Source organism: Nicotiana sylvestris, chromosome 8 (assembly GCF_000393655.2).
Source record: "Nicotiana sylvestris chromosome 8, ASM39365v2, whole genome shotgun sequence".
In the NCBI taxonomy this organism is placed as follows: domain Eukaryota; kingdom Viridiplantae; phylum Streptophyta; class Magnoliopsida; order Solanales; family Solanaceae; genus Nicotiana; species Nicotiana sylvestris.
The window spans coordinates 159,715,906-159,731,986 of record NC_091064.1 but is presented as its reverse complement, the minus strand read 5'-3'; the positions used below and the strand labels follow the sequence as shown (position 1 = coordinate 159,731,986).

Here is a 16,081-nt window from a genome sequence, read left to right as displayed (position 1 = left end):
GAAGAAGTGGCCCAATCCGATTTTTATTTGTATTTTTGTTATCTTTTCTTCTTTTATTTTCTAAAACTAAATTATAAGAATACTTAAATTATTATTAAGAACTAAATTAAGTTATAAAAGCGCAAATTAACTACCAATAACAATTAACGCACAATTAAGTAATAATTAAGCATAAAATTGTTCATTTGGACATTAAATGCTAAAAATGCAAAAGATGCATATTTTTTGTAAATTTTTTTTTTTTTTAATTTTGATAAAACTAATTTAATTACTAACAATTATAGAATTAAATCCTACATGCAAATGCGACATATTTTTGTATTTTTTATTAATTTAGCAAATAAACAAACACAGACAAATACAAATAATAATCCAAAAATGTCACAAAAATACTCAAAATTGCACACCAAGGAAAATCATTTTATTTTGCATTTTTTGGGAGTAATTCTCATGTAGGGCAAAAATCATGTGCTTACAATTACTTCTAATGCATGAAAATAAGTTTTTCAATGATTTTCCCAAAGAGTCAGAAATCAGCCCCGGACCCACATGGTCAAAACCCGAGTTTCAAACCAAAATCCGATTACCTATTTCCCCACGAAACCCAAATATATAATTTGTTTTGAAATCGGACCTCAAATCGAGGTTCAAATCCCCAAAATTTGAAAAACCTAAGTTCTACCCAAAACACCCAATTTCCCCCTATGAAAACCCTTGATTTTAAGTTGAAATTATGTAAAAAGATGTTGAAGATTAATGAAAACGAGTTAGAATTGACTTACAATCAATTTAGAAGAGTACTTGTCTTTGAAAAATCGCCCAAAGGTGTTTAGGTTTTGAAAAGGTTTGAAAAATGAAAGATTTCCGGCTAAGTTATGAATCTGCAGGTCGCAGATGTCGCAAATGCGACCAGGGTTCGCAATTGCGAACCCTTTCGGGACCTACTATCTTTGCAATTGCGAAGAATATGTCGCAATTGCGACGCTGGAAAAATTCATTAAGCTTCGCAATTTTACAGTCGCATTTGCGACTCTGGCCCCTTTCGCATTTGCGATCGGCCTGCCCAGGCCATCTTCGCATTTGCGATCAATCTTCGCATTTGCGAGCCAGGCTTCGCAATTGCGAAGCCTACATACCTACAACATACCAGCAATTTCCTAAGTCCAAATTTCACTCCGTGGCCTATCCAAAACTCACCCGAGCCCTTAGGGCTCCAAACCAAATATGCACGCAAGTCCAAAAACATCATATGGACTTGCTCGTGCGATCAAATCATCAAAATAACATCAATAACTATGAATTTAGCATCAAAATCAAAGAAAAATCGCATGAACTCTTAAGTTCAAATTTTAACAACCGAAGGTCCGATTCACGTCATTTCAAGTCCGTTTCTTACCAAATTTTACAGGCTTAACTTAAATACCATATAAGACTTGTACCGGACTCCGGAACCAAAATACGGGTCCGATATCATCAAATTCCAATACATTCAAATTTTAAAAAACTCTTAAAATTTCAGTTAAATAATTTTCTTCAAAAATTCATTTCTCGGGCTTGGAACCTCGGAATTCATTTCCGGGCATACGCCAAAGTCCTATATTTTCCTACGGACCCTCCGGGACGGTTAAATCATGGGTCTGGATCCGTTTACCCAAAATGTTGACCGAAGTCAACTTAAATTCATTTTAAAAGCACCATTTATCATTTTTCACAGATTTTCACATAATGACTTTCCGGATACGCGCCCGGACTGCGCATGCAAATCGAGGTAAGACAAAAAGAGGTTTTTAAGGCCTTGGATCACAAAATTTACCTCTAAAATAAGTGATGACCTTTTGGGTAAAAGGTCATCACATAAATATTTTGAAAAATACTTTCCTCATAAATTTATTTTTCTCCAATTGGAGGAAAATATTTTCCCTATAAAGAGAAGGAAAAAATATTTTTCAAAACTCTTTTTCAATTTTCCTTCCATTCCTCGCCTCCCTCCAACCCACCCCACACCCCCACACTCACCCACCCAACCCCAACCCCAACCCTCGCCCCACCCTCGCCCCACCCTCAGCCCCTCCCTAAATAGAAATATTATTAATTGTATTTTCTTTTTATTTTATAGATATCGTATTTTTTTCACTTCAACAAATGAGTATTTTCTTTTCATGAGATTAAAAAAGTTTTTTTTTTCATTTTAACAAAAAAATTACTTTCTTTTCATGATGTAAAAAAATATATGTTCTTTCATTTCAACAAAATTATGTAGTAAACAAAATTACAAGAAAATACACATGACTTTACACCATAACAAAAAATGGCCCATGTTTTTAAGTTTTACCCAACCTAGCCCATATTGTACATATTTTGAAAGCACTTGCAAATTCAAAACTTGTGTTCTTACAACCATTACTTTCACTCTCTCTTCTTCTCACATCTTCTACATATGCTTCAAAGGGTCGTCCGTCATTGCTGCTTCTTATCCTGTGTCACCTGGTTATAATGTAAGAAAATTAAAGAATAGAAGTCCACCATTGAAGGCCATTCAAAGCTTTGCTTTCAAAAATAGAATTTTTTGACTTTGCTAGTTGTTTAGATTGGGTGTTGTTCTAATTGATTGAAAATATCAAAAGGAGTTCAAAATTTAAATTTGTAGTGATTTGGAGTATATTTGAGCAAGATTTGAGTTAAATTTTAGAAAAGATGCAAGGAAGAAAACGAAGTCAGCTTTTTTGTATAATGATGTATAATCTTGTATAATAGTGTATATGAATGTATAAACACATCTTATACACTTTTATACACCTTTATACAAGCGTCTGTAGATGAACTTCTTCCACGATTTTCAGTTGCAATTCTTGTTCAAAACCAGTCCAAATCTCCATTAAATGACTTCAAATTTTATATACAACCTCCTTATACTATGTTTAACAAGTCTAAATAACACCCACTCCAGATTTCTCATAAAATCAAATTCGAAATTTAAACTCACATGTTTAAGCTTGTTAAAAATTTAATTTTCACCATCCAAATGAATTTGATTTGTTTTGTTAAACTAATATTTGAGTCATAGTTACTGATTCAAAATTTAACTTAAAAACTTAAGCAATCTTTTGTAAACATTAAATAGTAATTTCTACAACCTATTAGAGTTGGATGTTGAATCTTAGCCTATTATTTTTGGGCTAGTTGGTTGTAAATTGAAATATGAGCCATAAATTTAAAAGCAGGGAACTTAGTTGTTCTTATGTTAAATTTTCCCTATTTTCTTTCATTTCAACAAAATGATGTAATAAGTATTTTCTTTTATTTTAACGAAAAGAGTTTCTTTTTCATGATGTAAAAAAAGTATTTTCTTTCATTTCAACAAAATGAGTACTTTATTTTCATGTTGTTGAAATAGTACTTTCTTTTTCAACCAAAAAAAAAGAGTATTTATTTTAGTCATGGAATATTAATTTCAACGTTTTTGCGTAACAAAGTAAAACAACACATTAGTTCCTTTGGGTTTTTGTGAATTTTTAACAAAATAATTAAATTCTTGAAGAAAATAAAGTCATAAAAATGTTGGGTATTTGGGGGGGGGGGGGGAGGGGGGACAGGAAACATAGGGACTTCGGGGAAGAGGGGTGAGGAGAGTAGCATAAAAAAATATTTTCCTAAAAAATATTTTCTATTCTCTAACCAAACACTAGAAAATATTTTCCTAAAAAAAAATTTCACTCACCAACCAAACAAGGAAAAATAAATGATAAAATCACTCATTTTCCATGAAAACAATTTTCCTTCCTACCAAACACACCAATGGTATAGCGCCAATTAATTTCTTCCAATGGTACCGCTGAGTGCTAAGTACTAAATATTTTGTACATGCTAAGAAAACAGGTTTTTGACTCCCCATCGGCTTCTTATTTGCCAGAGTAATTGGTTCTAAAGAAATGTGTAAAACGTCACATTTCATAATAACTTCATTTTGAATGCCTAAATGAGTAACATTTATAGAAATAGTGCATTTGAGGGAAAACAGCAGACAGGAAGCTACGTTGAGGTTCACAAGCCTATATCAAATCAAGAACTAGACGAACAGAATTGTGTTCTATTCATTTAAATACAGCACAAAATTTGCAGACTTAGGGTGTGTTCGGTATAACGGAAAATGTTTTCTTGGAAAACAAATAGTAATCTTACTCATTTTCCGGTATTTGGTACGCAAATTAAGGAAAATAACTTCTCAAAAGTATTCATAAATAATTTAGATACAATAAACATGAAGCCATAAACTTTCAAACCAACAACCTTCCAACCCACAAATTTCATAAACTTCCACACTGCTAAACTTTCAAAACCGCAAACGTTCGAACCCGTAAACTTTATAAACTTCCAAACACATAAACTTCCAAACACATAAACTTCCGAACTTATAACTTTGGAACTCGTAAAATTTTGAATCTATAAATCGAAAGATGAAAAAACTATAACTGAAAATATATATAAAAATATTTTTTTCCCGGGGAGGGGGGCGGTGTGCAAAAAAATAAAAACACAGAAATTTGAAATTATAAAAAAAAGTAAGAGGGTTAAGTGATGTTAAAAAGGGGTGTGACAGATAGCAGGGTGGGTGGTGACGGAAAAAAACTGAAATTTAAAAAAAAAACTTTTTGGTTTTTTGGAGAGGGGGTGGGGTGGGTTGGTGAGGGTGAGGAAGGTTGAGAAGGAGTTTTGGAAAATGTTGTACCTTCTCTTGATAAGGAAAATATTTTCCTCCAATTGGAGGAAAATGAGTTAACAAGGAAAATGTTTTTGAAAACATTTAAGCCAACCAAACATGGGAAAATTGGAAAACATTTTCCGAAAAATGTTTTCCTTCGTACCAAACACACCCTTAGTGATTGGTCTTTGTGAGTTTCAATTCAGAATACCACCTGTCCGACATAAGATCTTGTCTTGCAGCGCTAATTATAGCATTCTTTGTGTTTTTTTTCCATCAGAATCTCGCGCCATTGTTGAATACCATCTGGTGCTGAAGATGAAGACACAAGTAACTCTAAAATACCCACTACAACCCCCCCAACACACACAAAAGAAAGAAAAAAGAAACCACCTTCACGACGGGGGTATGATACATGTCAAAAAGTGTAACATGAAGCTAATGGAAAAGATTGAAACTTCTTGGTCCAAACTAGCTGAAATTATCATGTTTTTCCTGGACATATAAGGAGTATTATTGGTGTATCTAAATAGTGTTCTGCCAAAAAGTTCAACAAATTCAACAAACTAGCCTCTTGACAGAACATTACCAAAACTACGATAACTTCTTTGTCCCATGCACTACTTAAAAGAGCAGAAATACAGAGAGATAAATAAGATATTATTGAGTTAAATACATGAAAAGCCTTATTTGAAGCGAAAATGGCCACCATGAAGTGGTATGGAGATTGTTTTTAGATAAGATTAGATAAACATAAAGGAGCAGAAAAGCTATGGCTCTAATTCCGGATTGATTACCTGCTACTTCAGCTTATAGAAGTTCCATCATCTCCGAAGCAAGTATAGGATTATAAACAAAGGCAAGGTTGATTTATTAAGAGCCACGATGACGCCCCATTGGAACTTCAACACCAAAGGCAGGCTTCATCATCAAAATTCATGACATATAGATGTCTGAAATTCATGAAAATTAAGCAAATAAGCTACATATACACAACTAACAAAGAGAGTGAGAACCTGAACACCAACCAAAATATGTTTGATATACCTGAAATACTCTATACTGGATTCGAACTTTCAGGGACTTGAGCACCGAGGTTTAAAACTGATTCACGTAAACATCCATGCTTTTGCAAAGAAACTAAGGAAATAAAATTCAGATAAGAGTGCCATACAGCAAACAAACATTTGAATGTCACTTTTATGCGCAATTAGAAAATGAATGAAAGAACCACTTTACACATCATTTAATAGTGAACTGTAGCTGGCTTAATGTCCCATTATTCAAGACAAAGAAAACTAAAAAAGACAACCAAGCTTTGATAGGCCATCTTTCAGCAACATCCAATGCTTTATACTTCATAGTCACCTCGAGATAGGTACATTAGTGGTACACAAGGCTCAAGTGAATTCAACTTCACGAAGTAGACATTAGACGACTTCTGCACTTCTCCCGTCAAATAAGTATCATCCCTATTTTTTTCCAAAGAAAGGAGAAAGAATAGACTTATTAATCCATGGCCTGTAAAAGGCAAAACGCAGCTGCGTATGATGCAACTTAAAAGAAAGAGAAACCATTTGATTGAAGAAAATTCCTCTACCAGTTTACTTGGCTGAAGAAATCCTGCTTAAGAAATGCAGCTTGCTGCTTGAAGCACCAGTTTTTCCACTCTGTGCATGCCCTACATTTCCAGCTTCAATTGAATCTTCGTGTTTTGTGAATCTCTTGAAGGCATCAGCCAACGATGTAGAAGGAACAGAAGCATCGGTTGTTATCTGTAACAAATAAAATAAAAATAGAGCAATAGTATGCAACATGCATATACAGTAAACAAGACTACTAAATGAAACAAGAAGAATCTTTTGATGGTAAAATGTCACTCTATATTGAAGTCTGATATAATTAAAATCGGATAGATAAAATCAACAAGAATCTCCAGCCTACATTGAACTTACATTTTTTCCAGTACGATTATCAGGTTTCAGATAGGTTGCTGATCCATCACCACGTCCAAAACTACCTGATACCTTCTGCTTTGTAGCTTCAGCTAAGTGCGTGGCATTATTAAATCCTAAATGAAGATATAAAACCAGTTAAATATCAGTAAACTCTCAAACAAAAAATATAATTTGAGATTTACTCCTCTCTTCTCTGTATGGCAGATATTAAAGGGAATCGTTAATTGCCAAAACTATAACAAGGTTAAGGTCAGCTAAATGGAGCAAAAGTGGTCATACTTAAGGAAAGTTCATATGAATTGTGATAATTCAAACAGCTAGATCCAAGGTTTTAATCTGATAAGGAGTCACCCGGAAAGTTCAAAATCAAACTTCCTGCAGATTGCAAAAAGAGGAATTACTTCACACACACACACACACACACACCCTAATTAGTTCTGTCTATACAGCAGCTCCAATAATTGACAGAATCACAAGACTACAAATTACTATCGCTATTCTACAGAAACGGCTGTCATCTTTGGAGATCGAAATCAGCAGATGAAAGAGCTAATTTGCAGCCGGAAGACAAGTTACCTTGCTTATTTAAAACCTTTGGCAATGCTCCAGTGCCAGTCGTTACAGAAAGTGGATGCAGGCTCTGCAATTTCCGAATGACAGAGAAAAGAACATCAAATCAAATTTATTTTTTATAAAGATGATATACAATACCAGATGTCTTCATACACGTGAAAAAAATATTTAAAGCCGATGAAAACAGCACTTTGGCCGAAAAACAAAGTGATGAAAGTACTAACTGGTAGTTCTAGCTGCGACCTAGAGCTCTGCGTCTGCTGATATTTCAAGATGGTCCAATCAAACACATAATCCAATTTATACCCTGATGGGATAGAGAACAGTAGTCACCGCAATACAATATTCAGAAAAAAATTCAATAAAATAACTCTAAATCCTGCGAGAATGCAGGTATGTTGGGAACTCTGCCCAAGAAAGATCAAGCCTATTTGCAAGAAACTTATAAAAGTACTGAATACGTCTTTCTGGGCAGATAATCCAATTAGGCTAGAGACCTTAGGTTAACCCTCTATAATTATGGACACAGAATAATTGACGCTTTTGACGTTCATTTTGCTTGTGCTAGAATCTGAATTTAAAATTGGTACCTTCACGAGTAAATAAGTCACGAAACAAGCGCTTCAGGAATCCATAATCAGGGCGCTGGTCAAATGTTAAAGAGTGACAATAATGCAAGTATGAAGCAAACTCCACTGGAAGAGATTTGCATAAAACCTAAAGCGAGAAAATTGAAAGTCAGTTGATTATCCATAAAACTCAATGAAATGAAAGTCACCGTGAATGTCTTAACCTAAAAATGTATTAATTGTAGCACCCATTAGCCATTACCACAATAATAGTTTGAGATACATCATCATCTGTATTGCTTGGAGTCTCAAAAAATTTTGCCTCACCCGTGTCGAATCCTCCAAAAAATATACTACTTATGGAAGACCTGACACGCATCCGAAGGCATTTTTGAAGAGTCCAAGTAATATAGATTATAATTTATTTTTCTGGTTTTGATTCAGCAAGCATAGAGCCCGAGCTTGGAACACGCCAATTGATACTCAAGGAAGCTTTAGATTTCAAATGGCCAAAGTACAGGTCATTTCCAAATTCTCATTTTGGATGAGAGTTAACACAACAACAACCACCTCAAACCCAGTGTAATCCCATAAGTGGGGTCCGGAGAGGGTAGTGTGTACACAGACCTTATCCCTACCTTGTGAGGGTAGAGAAGCTGTTTTCGGACCCTCGGCTCAAGATTGGATGAGAGTTAATATAAAGTTATAGAACAATCTATTTACGCCCCTTCTAGTCTGACCTATAAAAAATGTACCAACTCAAAGCAAAAAGAAAAAGAATCTAGCCATCCGCCCCCAAAGGGGAGGTTTACACTTTACAGGTCAAAGAGCTGAAGTGACATTCTTGGCAACCAAGGTTTGTCCAAACAGAGGCGACGTCAATTCTTTCCATCTAGTTAAATCTTGATAGGCAAGTTACATAGTACACTGGACGGATGTAGTAGGCACTCTGTGAATCAGCAAACGCGCAAGCAAGTTGGTCGGGACGCCACCTTTATATTATACTCCCTCCATTTAAATTTAGATGATCTACTTTGACTTGGCACAAAATTTAAGATAAAAAAAAGACTTTTGAAACATGTGGTCCTAGAAGCTTAAGGGTAAAAGCTTTGAGGGTCATGATATTGTATATGGCTATAAAGGCTTCGCATTAAAGATAAAGTGGGTAAAACGAAAAGTTTAAAGTTAAATTGTTTCTAAATAAAGAAATGTATCATTCTTTTTGGAACGTACTAATAAAGAAAGTGTGTCATGTAAACTGAAACGAACGGAGTAAATGTAACCAAAAAAAAAAAAAGAATCTAGCCATCAGCTTCCTAAAACATACCTCAATTGGTGTTGATACTTTTTTCTCACGGATCTTGTCGTATTTTTGCTTCTTGGTATCAGCTTTTAGACCCTGCCATGGAAGGCTACATGAGAAAGTCAAGCCATTAATTTTCTCAATAACAGAAAAGAACAAAAAACATACCAAAGAAAAATTAACAATAGTAAACGAGAAATAGCATTGAGGGAAAGTGGCCACACCTGCCTCTCAAGAAGTATAAAAGAACGTAGCCAAGAGATTCCAGATCATCCCTCCGACTTTGCTCTAAAGATTTTAAAAGAGGATATTTTAGTACAATGTCTAATCTCAGAGATAAGAAACCAACATACAACAGAATTTTACCTATCCCCAAATGTGTATTGCAACTGGCATACCTTGCTGTCCCTGTCAAGTTTTTGTTCTCTCTGTAACAGTACAAGAGGCAGAAGAGTACTCAGCACCAAGAAGTGGCAAGAACCACTGTTCAAGTAATTGGAAAGAACAAAAATAATTTAAACTGGGGAAGAAACAGAAAACCAGTAAAAGGGGTTTCTTTCTTAGGCCGTGAAGCCAACTGGGATTCTTCTATAAATAAATAGGATATGCCTTTCCAATTTTGACAAATTTCAAGCAATACACAGTTTTCAATCATCAACTCCTTAATAATAGCAAAGAACCAAATATCACATAAACAAAATAATAACAATCAATAAAATGCAAGTGTGATCAAATTTTCACTTAAAAATGAAGTTCTGTTACTGAAAGAGCAGGGCAAAAGGGAATATACAGAACAGTGAATGTCATATGCTTTCAGAGGAAAGTTGCATAAAACCAAATATAGGCACACCTGTAAGGAATATGACGGTTTGTGGCGGGATCACGATATCTTTTTGCAAGTCCGAAATCAATAATGTAAACCTGCTCCATCAATAGGGGCAACAAGAATACAAAGGCAAAGGTAAAACAGAATATTAGAGGAAAATCAATTATTGGTTAAATGACATGACCGCGAAGCTTATCTAACAAGATCATCACCTGATTTGCCTTCCTGCCAAGACCCATGAGAAAGTTATCTGGTTTTATGTCTCTGTGTAGAAATCCTTTTGAATGCAAATACTCTATTCTCGTGATCTAAGTTGTCACACAAAAGAATCCCCAGTAGTTATGAACTCCGTTATTCATAATTCCATGATAGACGTCATGGGATAAAGGCATTAACAAAGAGAAACAGAGGTATGTAATATTTTGATTACCATCTGATCAGCCAACATTAGAACAGTTTTTAGTGAGAATTTCCTCCCACAGTGTACAACGAGGTCTTCAAGACTGGGACCAAGCAGGTCAATAATGAGGACGCTGTCATTCCCATCAACCCCACGCCATTTTATATTAGGAATACCACCTGAAATCAAAACAAACAAGTAATAACTAATAATGAATAACAAAGATAACAAACATTAAACATAAAGATAAAGGAAGACATACTTCCTCCCTGAAGTATAGTGTACAGCTTTGCCTCATAAAGCAACTGAGGGTGTCTTGTCTGCCTATTTTCCTGCAATCACAGAGAGCAGAATCAAATGACTGATTCGGCCTTTCTAGCAACCACAACTAAGATTTCTAACTCAAATGTTGCTTAAAACTAGATATCCTCACATCCTTCATCCATGTCGTTGATGTTTGGGCATCTTATGTAAGTATTTTTTTTTTTTTTGAATAATCCATTCTAAAGAAGATTGTTTGTTGGAATTAAACCAGGAAATACATCATGCTATAGAAATGGAAGAGGTAGGATAATTATGGGATTCAAATTAATCTACAAACTACATTGGTCAATCAGTATTACGTGTTTACATACGTAGGAGCACAAATCAAATATAATCCTTAGGAAGACTATCACTTTAGTCTTGAAACTGTTTTTGTGAGCACAAGGATGGCTTCTATTTAACATTACATACAGATGACAAAACGAGTAGCTAATCACATAATGCAAAAGAAGTGACACAACTATTTACTAAAAGCAGCCATAGGCAAATGAGCATACCAAATCCCGTTTCAGAAAGAAACCCCATTATATTGGAACTTGGGACTAAATTGGAACTAGAGGTCAGAGGAGTAAACCACATCTGTCCAAACAACTAAGTACACTGACAATGATGATGATGATGATGATGAAAGATTTGCCTGAGAGGAGAATGCTTTATGGAAGCAAATGTTGCAAATAGATAAAAGAATAAATATTATTTGGAATGGAGGAAGTTCTTTATTTCCATTCAGTGGGTGATACACCATCCGAAGGTTGCCCACCTTCAAGATGGCACTACTAGGAAAATGGTTATGAATATTTCCTCGGATGATTATTAGATGCTGGACGACTAGCAGAGGGTGAAACTCTTATTGAGTGAGCTAGTGAAGTGAATTATAGAGGGGATGGAAAAGTACTCGAGATGCATTGGCTGTAATGAGGATAATGATATTAGAGTACATCTCTCAAAAGATGTATGGTACAAGGGATACCATAGGAGAATGTTATTCGTATCGTAGGTATATGGTTTGGTGATGGTCAGGTGAATGTCATAGAAGTTACAGAAGCCAATTACTTGAATTCGGATGGTCGGTGGACCATGAGATATAAGTTTTAGAAGGGCATCTAATATTGAGAATGCGACGAGGTTGAGGAATTTCTCCACTAAAATGCATGATTATTCAGTGGGGGAGGGAGGAGATAAGACTATATCCAAGTGGCAGAGACAAAATCCTTTACAATTTATTCATATTGGTTGGAGTTGGCATGGAGGGGGTGTAAAAGGGAAGGAGATAAGTTTGGAAATCACAAAGCAGTGTACAATATGGAATATCCTTTTTAGAGAAAATTATGGGATGCCATTTTAACAGTGGACAACTTAAGAAAGAGCATGAGAATTTTTTAGAACTGGTGTTAAGCCACATGCTCACTTTGTATAAATTTGTTCACATCATTTTGGTGTTTTATAATAAAAATGTTAATTGATCAAAATATAAGGTAGACTAACAATCAACAATGAAGCGCCACATCCAAAGCTTACAATTTTAAAGCTGTAGTAAATGATTAATATAGCTAGATAAATAACAACAGCAACTGCCAAACAACTGCTGCAACAACTTCTTAAACCAAATAAAGAGAGGGAGAGATAAAATCTAGGCAAGAAAGCTTACAATTTTGACAGCAACAATCTCAAAGGTTTCGATGTGGGTAGCTGAAGGTTTAGCATACAGCATAAAAAAACAATCAGATTCTATAAAATTTAATAACAACCTAAATATCCAAAAATATAGAGAGAAAAAGAGAAGAAGGGGCAGACCCAGATATATAACGCCAAAAGAGCCGCTTCCAATCTTCCTACCTAGCTTGTACTTCTCCCCAATTATTCTCTCCATATAGATTTATTACCCCTCCTCCTAGTCTTTTCTTGATTCAATCAACGGTGGATTTTGTGAATTGAAAACCAACAAGTAATACAATGAAATGGAGGCAGGATTGAAATCATGGGGGAGAAGAATACAAGTACTAGACTTGACTTTTCCTCCCTAGGACGGGATTTTTGTCCACATAATCATTATGGTCGTTGGGTGAGTTTTTGACCAAATGGTCCCTCATATTTAAGAGTTCGTCTAATTTTATCCTTTTAAAATATAACACTCAGCATAAATAGTCCTCTAAGCTTTTATTTTGCTGCAATTTTGATCTCGGACAAACGGGATAATAAAATTTAACGAATGACTTTACACAGTGGTGAGTCTGGTTACTGCTCAAAACTAACTATTTAAGCTAGCGTTTGACCATAGATTTTAAATTTATTTTGAAAATCTGATTTGGATGAAGTTTGTTTGAAAATGAAAATGTGTTTGGACATACTTTTTCAAAACATATTTTCCAATTTTATTTTGGAAAAATATGTATATAGTTCCCAAGTTTTTGGATTTTGGCCCAAATCAGCAATTGGGATGATTTTGGGGTTTGAGATTTGGGATTTTGCCAAAATATGGGCAAAATGTATAGCCAAACATGAGTTTTGAAAATAAATCCCAAATTTATTTTGGCCAAACGGGGCCTAAAAACTCTTGGCCGGGTTCTTCTCAAATATCGCTTCGAAATTTCAATAGGATTGCACTCTATAGTTAATTTTTGTAAAAATAGCACGGTCTAGTCAGTTTTCGGACTGGTCATTCAAAAATAGCCAGCGTTTACCAATCCAATGAAAAATAGCCACTATTTTGCTGCAACAGAGACCAGTCCAGCATAATATACTTGGAGTTCGGTGCACCTGTATATGAACTTCAAACATATTATGTTGGAACTCCAACACATGAAAAGTTCCAGCATAATATACTGGAGATTCGAGCATTTATGTATGAACTTTCAGCATATTATACTGGACCGGTATACTTTGCTGGAACTCCAGCATACATATTATGCTGGAGTTCTAGTGTATTCAAGGGCAAATTTGTCTTACATCAAGCGGTGTCACGTTGAAATTTTTTACTAAGTATATATAATTAAAATACAAAAATAAAAAAACGAATAAATATAATACAGTGACATCACTCAGAACATATAGCATGGCAGCTATCTTGGTCAACCGTGTTGTTTTTCTAGGGAAAACCAAGGTTCGAATCGCCGTAGCTTCATTTCTTTGTTTTGGAAATTTTGCGCCTTTCTTATTTATATAAGAAGTAGTAAATAAAATTTAAAAAATTACCAAGTTAATAACAAATGTAGATATTATCCCTTTTAATGAGAAAGAAAATCACCAATAAATAAAATACATTTGGTTTAATTCATAAATTTTATTTATTTGTAGCAAATAATCCATGTAAAGTACAATTAATTATATATTACCAATGAAGATTAATTAAGTTTTATCTAATTAAGAAAATGCAAAACTAATAAATAAAAAAATTAAAATAAAAGTTGCATAGATTCTTAAAACTACTAACTACCCAAATAAAATAAATTAAATTATTGTCATATTTGTTTTGGAAATTTTGCGCCTTTTATATTTATATAAGAACTAGTAAAATTATCAGGTTAATAACAAATGTAGATATTATCCCTTTTTATGAGAAAGAAAATCACCAATAAATAAAATACATTTGGTTTAATTCATAAATTTTGTTTATTTGTAGCAAATAATTTATGTAATGTACAATTAATTATATATTACCAATGAAGATTAATTAAGTTTTATCTAATTAAGAAAATTCAAAACTAGTAAATAAAAAATTAAAATAAAAGTAGCATAGATTCTTAAAATTACTAACTACCCAAATAAAATAAATTAAATTATTGTCATTTGTATATTGAGAAGTTGAAAATTTCTATGAGAAAAAAGACATATATTTTGACAAAAGAGCATTAGGAAGACCTCATCCTCTTACCTTGCAACGTAAATGTTAAAACTTTTATTTCTTTAATTTATTGCATTATTTTGGTAGTTAAAGCATGCTTTTATGGGATATATTTAATTTAGTAACTGCAACATTAATTAGAGATAATGACACACTTTAAAAAATAAAATTCACCAAGCATTCACAAGAACATTCAATTTTTTTAATAAAAAAACTTTCAATAACACTTAATAAGATAAGAAACAAAACCAATTGTGTGTAAATCCTAATATTAGAATAATAAGTATTGTTTGATAGTTGATTATGAACTTCAATAAATTTTCAATCATCTATAGCATAATCCGAAAATCAAAAATACTTTATTCATAAAGTTATTAACTTGTTGTCTAGTGATTTTTAAACTACTGAAAGCCTACCCATTCACAATGTTAAAAATTTGATCGGTAAAATCTATTATAACATGTGATTTTCTTAATTAATTATATTATATTATATGTTAACTTACAGTTATCTACAAATTGTCAATGCCATAGATTAATGCCTAGTGAATTAAACGTTTGATTTTTTTGGCACAACCCTCATAATACAAGTAAAGCTTCACAATGATGGTGGTAGAATTATCTTTGTTCCTTAAGAAAGGTCACAACTCACAACGCCCCACATTTTCTTTGTGGGGCCATTCTTCTTTTGATCTCATCCTTATTTGCTTTGGTTTCTTTCTTTTTCTTTTGAACACCAAAAATAAATAAATCTTTGAGTATTATGAAAACATGGAAAGAAACTGAGAATTTTGAAAAAGAACATTAGAGTAAACAAGTTATAAATTTACGAAACCTATTTGAAGAAAATTTAAGGAGTTATTAGTGTAAGAAGAAAAAGAACTTTAGACAACAAAAAACAATTCAAAAGAGTTCATTGAAGAAAAGAAATAGAGGCAAAAAGAATTAAGAACATATAGAAACATGTGTTTTTAAAATGATGAATCTATATATAACATGAAAAGAAAAGCACATTAGAATCTCACTTCGACATATGAGAAAATCACGACTCAAAGTTATTACAATTGTAAAGTATAAATATATACAACAAAAAACAGATATCAAAATCTTTATGTCTTGTTTGAAAAAAAAATCACTACTTCAACTTATACAACATACACCTAAAGATGACAAGATCAAAGACCATTAATGAGAATTGTGAAATAGGCTTTACTTCGATTTTCGCCTCATCATTTGACACTTCCTCTTAAACAGTTGTCACGACCCAAACCGAAGGGCCGCGACGGGCACCCGGTGCCTTACTCAATCGAGTACCAATATAACATATCTTTCTTATTATACTATCTTGAGTAAATGAGCCAGAAACCCGTCATGAGATAATAAGAATAAAACGTAAAGGGAATACTCAACATATGATAATCCAACATGATATACAAACTTATACATGTGATATACGGGCTTATAATGCCGACATGACCATTTGTAAACTCAACACATAGGCCAACAAAGCCATACAAGTATCCATAAACCTGACATCTATCTACAAGCCTCTAAGAGTACATAAAATCACAAAGGTTGGGACAAGGCCC

General features: G+C 33.7%; 1 protein-coding gene across 4 annotated transcripts; it reads right to left on the bottom strand.

The window, feature by feature from the left end:
- Window positions 1–2,339: 2,339 nt before the first annotated feature.
- LOC104220295 (uncharacterized) lies at window positions 2,340–12,676 on the bottom strand. 4 transcript variants are annotated; one of them, XR_011401474.1, is made up of 18 exons: window positions 12,447–12,674; window positions 12,301–12,341; window positions 10,591–10,660; window positions 10,359–10,507; window positions 10,141–10,236; window positions 9,953–10,023; window positions 9,469–9,530; window positions 9,327–9,390; window positions 9,127–9,211; window positions 7,821–7,947; window positions 7,455–7,537; window positions 7,234–7,297; window positions 6,655–6,770; window positions 6,300–6,474; window positions 6,068–6,171; window positions 5,747–5,839; window positions 5,497–5,652; window positions 2,340–2,484 (listed from the first exon to the last, which is right to left on the bottom strand). XR_011401474.1 is itself a non-coding variant. In XM_009771133.2 (15 exons), exons 1-14 carry the CDS (start codon window positions 12,520–12,522, stop codon window positions 6,304–6,306), a joined length of 1,275 nt encoding a protein of 424 aa, XP_009769435.1. In that variant the 5' UTR covers window positions 12,523–12,674; the 3' UTR covers window positions 5,841–6,171; window positions 6,300–6,303. The 4 variants fall into 4 exon arrangements, 1 of the variants encoding a protein (XP_009769435.1); XR_709467.2 differs by lacking the exon at window positions 2,340–2,484 and having other exon boundaries at window positions 5,158–5,652; XM_009771133.2 differs by lacking the exons at window positions 2,340–2,484; window positions 5,497–5,652; window positions 5,747–5,839 and having other exon boundaries at window positions 5,841–6,171.
- Window positions 12,677–16,081: the final 3,405 nt, after the last annotated feature.